The 8729-nt window shown below is 55.4% G+C and overlaps 2 protein-coding genes across 2 annotated transcripts; one reads left to right on the plus strand and one right to left on the minus strand.

Moving 5' to 3' along the window:
- Positions 1 to 1680: 1680 nt before the first annotated feature.
- Positions 1681 to 2672, minus strand: LOC139181497 (melanoma-associated antigen 10-like). Its single transcript, XM_070785025.1, has 3 exons — positions 2618 to 2672; positions 2440 to 2481; positions 1681 to 2309 (listed from the first exon to the last, which is right to left on the minus strand). Exons 1-3 carry the CDS (start codon positions 2670 to 2672, stop codon positions 1681 to 1683), a joined length of 726 nt encoding a protein of 241 aa, XP_070641126.1.
- A 2409-nt stretch (positions 2673 to 5081) lies between these two features.
- On the plus strand, positions 5082 to 7605 carry LOC139181133 (melanoma-associated antigen 8-like). The gene is made up of 3 exons (XM_070783969.1): positions 5082 to 5705; positions 5849 to 5941; positions 6298 to 7605. Exons 1-3 carry the CDS (start codon positions 5549 to 5551, stop codon positions 7110 to 7112), a joined length of 1065 nt encoding a protein of 354 aa, XP_070640070.1. The 5' UTR covers positions 5082 to 5548; the 3' UTR covers positions 7113 to 7605.
- Positions 7606 to 8729: the final 1124 nt, after the last annotated feature.

The raw sequence follows: 8729 nt of genomic DNA on the forward strand, positions 1-8729 counted from the left end.
TTTGTGAAAATCGTGGACTTCTCATATGCCCTCACCCAGTTTCCCCGCTTACTAATATCTTACATTAATATGATACATTTATTACTGAGGAATTACTGAGGAAGTATTAATGAGGAAGTATTGATGCATTATTTATTATCAACTAAAGCCCATACTTTACTCAGATTTCTATAGGTTTTACCCACTCCAGGATCCTGGCCAGGAAACCAGCCTAACATTTAGTTGTAATGTCTCCTTGGCTTCCCCATAGCTTTAACATTTCTTTGTTTTGGATGATATTGACAGTTTTGAGGAGTACTCAGTAGATGTTTTGTACAATGTCCCTTGATTGGGATTTGTCTGATATTTTACCCGTACCTAGTCTTGGAGTACGGAGAAGGCAATGGCACCCCACTCCAGTACTCTTGCCTGGAAAATCCCATGGATGGAGGAGCCTGGTAGGCTGCAGTCCATGGGGTCACTAAGAGTTGGGCACGACTGAGCGACTTCACTTTCACTTTTCACTTTCATGCATTGGAGAAGGAAATGGCAACCCACTCCAGTGTTCTTGCCTGGAGAATCCCAGGGACGGGGGAGCCTGGTGGGCTGCCGTCTATGGGGTCGCACAGAGTCGGACACGACTGAGGTGACTTAGCAGCAGCATGGGGTATGAAAACACCTCATTTGCCCCTGTGATCAACAGCAATGTGACAAGAGCCAGGGCCCCTTCCTTCCTGCCCAAGAAAGAGATCTCTCTGGACTTTATCCAAGATGCAAAAGGACACCTCACAGCAATGATCCATTTCAGAATTTCCCGTCACCCCCCAGACACACTGTCTGCAAGTCTGAGGGCTGCCACCACCCAGCCTCATCACAATCACCTCCCACAGAAGGAACCCAGCTTTCCCAAGCTCCAAACCACCCTGGCTCAGGCACCAACAGCCCAACACTCCTCCTGTAACCCCACCACCCCGCCCTGGGTTGCATTGTTCATTGCGACTAGGGGATGTCTTTCCACCTTCCTCATGTGACTGCAGCTCCTAGACCGTCACTCTAGGTGTGGGGGTGTCCTGCTTCTCCTAGTGTCCCCACTGCTAACACAGCATTTCACAGAGCAGAGGCTCCATAAAGGTCTTTGGAATACACGAGCCAGTGAGCAGGGGGCTCAATTAATTATCTGCTACTTCCTAAAATAACCCAGGCAAATCCAAATAGAGAGAGATAATTTAGTTTTAGAAAATGACACACAAGAAGGACAGAACCATGAATTCACTACAATTACTTTTATCATCTAATTCTTCCTGCATCAATATTACTGCTAAGTAGGCTCACTTTTCCACAACAGTTCCAATTCCAATTCCATTGCATCCTGTTCAGGACCACAAAACACAATGGAAGAGTCTCCAGTCTCTTTTACAAAACAGTGAAGCTCTTGTTCTTGAACTGGGTAAGTACAAACACACTGTGATCAACATCATTCACTAAGTTAAGACACTGAAGTCTATTTAGCCTTCTACGAAAATAATCAAAGTTTGAAAGTTCTCTAAAGAAAACAGATGAATCCCCATGTCATCATAGAGAACAGGAACCCAAAGATGCTATACACCAGTTTCCCCAACTGGCCTGGGCCAGCACTTCTGAGAAGGCTGATCTCTCCCTCTTCAATCACAGAGGGAAGGATCACCTGGATGCTGCTCTGGCTCAGGCCGCCTCGTCCTCCTCCCTTGCAGCCTCTGTAGACAGGGGTGGGAAGGCCCTCAAAGCCCTTTGTTTGACCCTGAGCAGAAATGCCATGGCTTCCCACTTGCTGGTCTCCGCATAGGCCTGGGGAACCCACAGGAACTCAGAGCGGGCAGGGTGGCTGTCAGGCACCTGCCGGTATGCCAGGTACCCCTCCTGCACCCACGTGTGGGTAAGCAGCTCCCTGGGCTCCCCAAAGTTGCAGTGCTCACTCTTGACACACACACCCATCCTGCTGAGTGCTCCCCAGACCTTCTCCTCAGGGGCGTGGTCTGCATTCCACATGATGAGGCTGAGGACCAGCACCAGGAGGCTGGCCCTGGGCAGGCCCTGCCCACTGTTCAGCATCACATCATAGGTGAGGCCCATGGTGGGGACCATGATGTAGATGTGCTCCCTGGGTTCCACCTTCTTCACCTCCACACCACAGACCAGCTGCAGGCACTGTGAGGCTTGGCTGAAGACTGCCGGAAAGTGCTCCTGGTTATCCCTGAGGGCCTTCTTTAGCATTTTCACCTGGGAGGTCAGCTCCTTGGCTGGATACTTGAGCAGCAGGAACTTAATCAGGTTGGCCACCATCTCATTCAGAGCTACCGGGGGCAAGGGCAGAGACTGGTGGGGGGGCAGATGCAGTCTCCCCTGCCTCAGGCCCCAAGAGCTGAGCCTCCACTGGGCCCTGGGCCTGGGTCCTAAGTTCTTCCTCGGGCTTGCTCAGCTCACTCATCTCGACCATGAGGGCGATGCCTGGGATCAAACCACAGCCTGAGGCAGGAGTGAGGCGGGGGTGGGGGGGGGGGGAGATGGGCACATATGGGGACCACGGGCCTGGATGGTGGAGAGAGGGGCTGTGAACAGCCTCAGCTGAAAACCACAGCCTGGACGGCCACAGGCCACTTACACATCTCCTCTTGAAAGGTGCTCTCAGACTTCACAGGGGCAAGCCTCCAGGGCATCCAGTCCCCTGGCTACCTGAAGAAGGAAGTGAGGTGTCTCCCCAGGGTGCAGTCAGCACAGTCCAAGATTTCCACAACTGACAAGGTAGTGGGATTAGGCCCTTGTGGGGTCCCCTCTGTTCTGGGATGGGGAGCCCCTGGTGCACACTCAGGGCACCCTCCTCATCTTGACTCCTGGTACTGCCTGGACCACCTCTGCTCTCTGACTTCAGGACATGGCCCTCAGACCTCTGCTTTTGCCTCCTGGTTCCTGGAGCTCCTGTGAGAGAAAGGGAGGAGGCAGCTGGGGGTATCCTGTGGCACAGCCCTGAGCCTTCTCTGACGGTACGAGCAGTGGACTCTGTGAGGTCCCCTCAGTTTTGTGTGGTGGGAGGTCCCCTCAGGGCTCTCTTGCAGTGCTCACCTTTCCCCTGGTACAATCTGGCCCCTACCCTCTGGGGACCTGCGAGGAAACTCAGAACAAGACCCTAGCCTGAACAAAAAGTGCTGAGGGGCCCCACATGAGGCTGCACCTGCCCAGGGAATCCCGCGGGTCCTAGGCTGGGGAGATGCTCGGTCCTCAACTCCTCCTCACGTCCTGCCTGGCCTCCCAGCACTGACCGCAGGGGCGGGGGTCTGCTTAGTCCTCCATCAGGGTTGGTGTGTCCAGCCTCTGCTAACCTGAAGCCATCCGCACTCCACCCGAAAAACCTCATCTCACGAGGTCCCTAGGCCAGATGTCAAGAAACTGCTCACCCTGCTCACCCTGCTCTGGGCCCTCCAAGACCCTCCTGCAAGGGCCAAGATCCCTCCCTGTTGGGGTCTAACTGCCTCTGTCCCTCCTCGCATGGAGCCTGTACTCCAGGCAAGACCTGCAAGTGTCCTGTCTGCAATCTGGAGGCTCTGCTGCTTTCACCTGTCTCTCTGACAGGGATGTCAGGCAATGCGGCATGAGGTCGTCCTGCCTGGGGACTACCAGGGTTCCCTCTGGTCTGAGATCTGACTACCCTCAGTCCTCACTCAGGGTGTTCACCTTGACTTCTGGTGGACCTAGGCTCTGTCCTCTCCCCACCAGGAAAGGTGGGAAGAGGTCCCTGCTCCTCACACCAGGTCCCTACTCTCACAGACCCGGATCTCAGGAAGACAGGACAGACCAAGTGTGCTCTTCTCACCCCGAGGGCTCCCAGGGCCGATAACAGGGGCTGAGATCTGTGGGGTTCCATCAGTCTCACCTTGGGGTCCCTAGAGTCTTCACTTGGGGTCCCTTCAGTCGTCCCTCAGGGACCTCAACTTGTCTCTGTGTAGGACTTTGGATTCTCTCCTCTCCCCACTCATGCCCCATCCCTTATGTCAGGACCCCAGTTTCTCTGAGACCTGGATGTCAGGAAGTCAGCCCCCTATACCAGGTCCCCAGTCTCTCTGACACCCGGATGTCAGGAAACACAGCATGGTTCGTCTGCCCTGTGTCCTCCCAGGGCCCACTCTGCTCTGCGGTCCAGCAGCCCCTGAGTCCTCCCTCAGTGTCCTCACCTTGACCCTCAAAATAACTAAGATCTTCCCGCCTGCCCATCTGAGGCCCTGCCCCGTCTAACAGTTGCCTAATGTCTCTGAGACGCAGATGCGCAAGTCAGAACAGGCTGCCAAGTGCTCATCCCACCACCAGGGTGGCCCAGGGCTGACAGCAGGGGCAGGGATCAGTGGGGTTGCCTTTCATCATCCCTCAGGGACCACATCTTGAGCCCTGACAGATCTGGGGATGCCCTTTGTGTTGACCAGAGGCGGGACCCTCACATCAAGGCTCAGGGAGCACAGAGGGTGGATGAGCACATGTTGCATTTCCTGACATCCAGGTCTCAGAGAAACTGGGGACCTGGGAAAGGGGGCGTGGCCTCAGGTGAGCAGAGGGAAGAAGCCCGGCTCCTCCAGAGTTTCAAGTTGAGGACCCTGAGGGAGGACTGAGCGGGCTCTGGACCCCAATCGGAGGAGACCTCAGAGAAGCTTGTAGCTGCTGCCGGTCCTTGGCGGCCCTGGGGTAGGATGAGCCCAATGTGCGGGGTTTCACTTCCTCATATCCTGATCTCAGACTGGAGACCTGGTTAGGCGGCCTGACTTCCTGACGTCCGGATCTCAGACTGGGGACCTTGCATATGGGGCGGAGCCTTAGGTGGTCCAATTCCCAGGTCTGGTGGGGTGTCAGGTTGAGGACCCTGAGGAGGAACTAGAGGACCCTGAACTCCAATCAGAGGACACCTCAGAGAAGCTCATCTCTGCCGTCAGTCCAGGGCAACTGTGGGGGTAGGATGAGCGCAGCAGGCATGGTCTGACTTCCTGACATCCGGGTCTTGGAGAGACTGGGGCCCTGGTACAAGGGGCGGGGCTTCAGCTGGGGAGAGGCGAGAATCCCAGGTCCCGGCCGGAGGCAGGTGAGGTGCCTGAAGGAGGACTGAGGGGACCCTGCATGAGGACCGACGGAACCCCACAGATCCCCGCCCCTGTAGTCGGCCCTGGGAGCACATTCTGTCTGTCTGCCTTTCTCACATGCTGGTCTCAGAGAGACTGGGGATCTTGTGAAAGCGGAGGGGTCTCAAAATGGCGGACGGGACAGTCTCCGGTCCTGCCTGAGGGCCAGGCTGCATGCAAGGATGGACTGAGGCGGAAAGACCCCAACAGGGAGGCAGGGATCCTAGCCCTTGTGGGGACTCTTGGAGGCCCTAGAGTGGGGTGAGCAGTTTCTTGACTTCTGGCTTAGGGACCTCGGGAGGTGAGGTTTTTTCTGGGCGGAGGGCAGAGGCTTCAGGTCGGCAGAGGCTGAACTCCCCAAACCCGAGGGAGGACTAAGCAGACCCCCACCCCTGTGGTCAGTGCTGGGAGGCCAGGCAGGACGTGAGGAGGAGCTGATGACCGAGCATCTCCCCAGCCTAGGACCCACAGGAAGCCCTGGGCAGGTTCGGCAGCGTGTGGAGCCCCTCAGCGCTTTCTGTGGAGGCTGGGATCTTGTTCTGAATTTCCATGCAGGTCCCCAGAGGGGAGGGACCAGGTCGTGCCAGGGGCAAGGTGAGCACTACAAGGGAGCCCTGAGGGGACCTCCCGCCACACAACTGGGGGGACCTCACAGAGTCCACCCCTCGTACTGTCACAGAAGGCTCAGGGCAGTGCCACAGGATACCCCCGAGCTGCCCCCTCCCTTTTTCTCACAGGAGCTGCAGGAACCAGGAGGCGAAGGCAGAGGGCTGCAGCTGGTGTCCTGAGGTCAGAGGGCAGAGGAGGTCCAGGCAGTACCAGGGGTCAAGGTGAGGAGGGTACCCTGAGTGTGCACCAGGGGCTCCCCACCCCAGAACAGAAGGGACCCCACAAGGGCCTAATCCCCCACCTTGTCAGCCTTGGAAATCTTGGACTGTGCTGACTGCACCCTGCGGAGCCACCTCACTTCCTCCTTCCGGTAGCCAGGGGACTGGCTGCCCTGGAGGCTTGCCCCTGTGAGGTCTGAGAGCACCCAGCCCTCAAGAGGAGACCTGTAGGTTGCCTGTGTCAGTCCGCCCAGGGTGTGGTGCTCAGCTGAGGCCATTCACAGCCCCTCTCTCCCCCAGCCTGGCCTGTGGTCCCCATCTGTCACCCTGGCTGACTCCTGTCTGTGGTTTGATCCCAGGTATCGCGCTCGTGGTCGAGATGAGTGAACTGAGCAAGCCCGAGGAAGATTTTCAGGACCCTGGCGAGGCCCAGGGCCCGGTGAATGTGCAGCTCTTGGGGGCTGAGGCAGGGGTGGCTGCATCCGCCTCGGCCTCCTCCCCCACAGTGTCCTCCTTAGGCACTGGGGAGTCCTTGCCCCAGGAAGCGCTGAATGAGATGATAGCTAGCCTAATGAAGTTCCTGCTCCTCAAGTATCGAGCCAAGGAGCTGACCTCCCAGGCGGAAATGCTGAATAAGGTCCTCAGGGATAACCAGGAATACTTCCCGGTGGTCTTCAACCAAGCCTCGCAGTGCCTGCAGCTGGTCTTTGGCGTGGAAGTGAAGGAGGTGGACCCCAGGGAGCACATCTACATCATGGTCCCCATCCTGGGCCTCACCTGCAACGCAATGCTGAACAGTGGGCAGAGCATCCCCAAGGCTGGCCTCCTGGTGCTGGTCCTTAACCTGATCATGCGGAATGGAGACCGTGCCCCTGAGGAGAAGGTCTGGGGAGCACTCAGCAGATTGGGTGTGTGTGTCGGGAGTGTGCACTGCATCTTTGGGGAGCCCAGGGCGCTTCTGACCCACGCGTGGGTGCAGGAGGGGTACCTGGAGTACCGGCAGGTGCCTTACAGCCACCCTGCTCGCTATGAGTTCCTGTGGGGTCCCCGGGCTTATGCGGAGACCAGCAAGTGGGAAGTCATGGCATTTCTGCTCGGGGTCAAACAAAGGGCTTTGAGGACCTTCCCACTGCAGTCTGCAGAGGCTGCAAGGGAGGAGGATGAGGTGGCCTGAGCCAGAGCAGCATCCAGGTGATCCTTGGCTCTGAGATTGAAGAGGGAGCGGTCAGCCTTCTCAGAAGTGAGGGCCTGGGGCAGTTTGGGGAACCAGTGTATCAGCTTCTTTGCATTCCTGTTCTGTACGATGACGTGGAGATTCACCAGTTCTCCTTAGAAAATTTTCAAACTTTGATTGTTTTCATAGAAGGCTAAATAGACTTCAGTGTCTTAGCTTCATGAATGATGCTGATCACAGTGCGTTTGTGCTTACCCAGTTCGTGAGCAAGAGTTTTGCTGTTTCGTAAAAGAGATCGGAAACTCTTCCATTGTATTTTGTGGTCCTGAACAGGATGCAATGGAATTGGAATTAGAACTGTTGTGGAAAAGTGAGCTTGCTTAGCAGTAATATTGATGATGGAAGAGATGATAAAAGTAATTGTAGTGAATTCATGGTTCTGTCCTTCTTGTGTGTCATTTTCAAAAACTAAATAATCTCTTGTTCATTTGGATTTGCCTGGGTTATTTAAGGAATCAGCAGATAATGAATTGAGCCCCCCGCTCACTGGCTTGTGTATTCTGAAGACCTTTATGGAGCCACTGCTCCATGAAAGGCTGGGTTAGCAGTGGGGACACTAGGAGAAGCCGGACACCCCCCACACCATGAGCGATGATCTAGGAGCCGTAGTCACACGAAGAAGGTGGAGAGAAGTCCCCTAGTCACACTAAACCAGGCAACACAGGGCGGGGCGGTCAGGCTCCTAGAGGAATGCTGGAATGTCAGTGTCTGAGCCAGGGCGTTCTGGGGGCTTTGGGAAGCTGGGTTCCTTCTGTGGGAGGTGATCGTGATGAGGCTGCGTGGTGGCATCCCTCAGACTTGCAGGCAGTGTGTCTTGGGGGTGACGGGAAAGTCTGAAACAGATCATTGCTGTGAGGTATCCTTTTGCATCTTGGATAAAACACAGAGAGATCTCTTTCTCGGGCAGGAAAGAAGGGGTCCTGACTGTTGTTGCATTGGTGTTGACCACAGGGGAAAAGGACGTGTTTTCTACCACTGCCCCACCATCTGCTTGGAATCCTGGAGAAGAGCAAATGTTGCTTTGAAGTATGGCCCAGCAGTCCCTGGGCTGGCCCTCTACTCTCTGTCCTGGGAAAGCGGATTACCAAGTATATTGAAATGACCATTTATTTGGTCATCTGGACTTTATTTTGGCCACTTGTGCACATGCTCTAGATTTCAGAGGGATGAAATGAGTGAAGAGAAGCTGCCAAGTGGAGAAATCCTGCTGGGTGACTGGATCCTGGGAACTTTGATTCCCAGCTGGGAAAGACACTGCTCCGCACCCCTCAAACACATGCATACACCCAGGTTGAATAATATAACCCCTAAGAGGAAAACACACAGAGCAGCGATTTTGACGGTTTTTTTTTTTATTTATCTTAGACTCAGAGTCTGAGATCCAAATGACAAAAGAGATACGTACTAGCCAGAAAAGATGCAACATCCACCAGTGTCCGTGGCTTCAGGCAGGTTCAGAAGTGTGGAGGCAGCAGAGACTCAACAGGTTAAGGCTGTGCCTGGCATCAAATGACAGGAGCGAGTTCCGGGCCTAAGGAGGTGGTGAGGTTACTGCAG

The sequence above is a fragment of the Bos indicus genome, chromosome X (genome assembly GCF_029378745.1).
Source record: "Bos indicus isolate NIAB-ARS_2022 breed Sahiwal x Tharparkar chromosome X, NIAB-ARS_B.indTharparkar_mat_pri_1.0, whole genome shotgun sequence".
NCBI lineage: Eukaryota > Metazoa > Chordata > Mammalia > Artiodactyla > Bovidae > Bos > Bos indicus.

Coding starts and splice junctions, on each gene's coding strand:
- LOC139181497 (XM_070785025.1), bottom strand. CDS start 2,672: ATGCCCTGGAGGCTTGCCCCTGTGAAGTCTGAGAGCACCTTTCAAGAG. Junction 2,482..2,617: donor CACCTTTCAAGAGGAGATGT/GTAAGTGGCCTG, acceptor CTCCTGCCTCAG/GCTGTGGTTTGATCCCAGGC. Junction 2,310..2,439: donor CGCCCTCATGGTCGAGATGA/GTGAGCTGAGCA, acceptor TGCCCCCGGTAG/CTCTGAATGAGATGGTGGCC.
- LOC139181133 (XM_070783969.1), top strand. CDS start 5,549: ATGACCGAGCATCTCCCCAGCCTAGGACCCACAGGAAGCCCTGGGCAG. Junction 5,706..5,848: donor CAGGTCGTGCCAGGGGCAAG/GTGAGCACTACA, acceptor TTTTTCTCACAG/GAGCTGCAGGAACCAGGAGG. Junction 5,942..6,297: donor AGGCAGTACCAGGGGTCAAG/GTGAGGAGGGTA, acceptor GTTTGATCCCAG/GTATCGCGCTCGTGGTCGAG.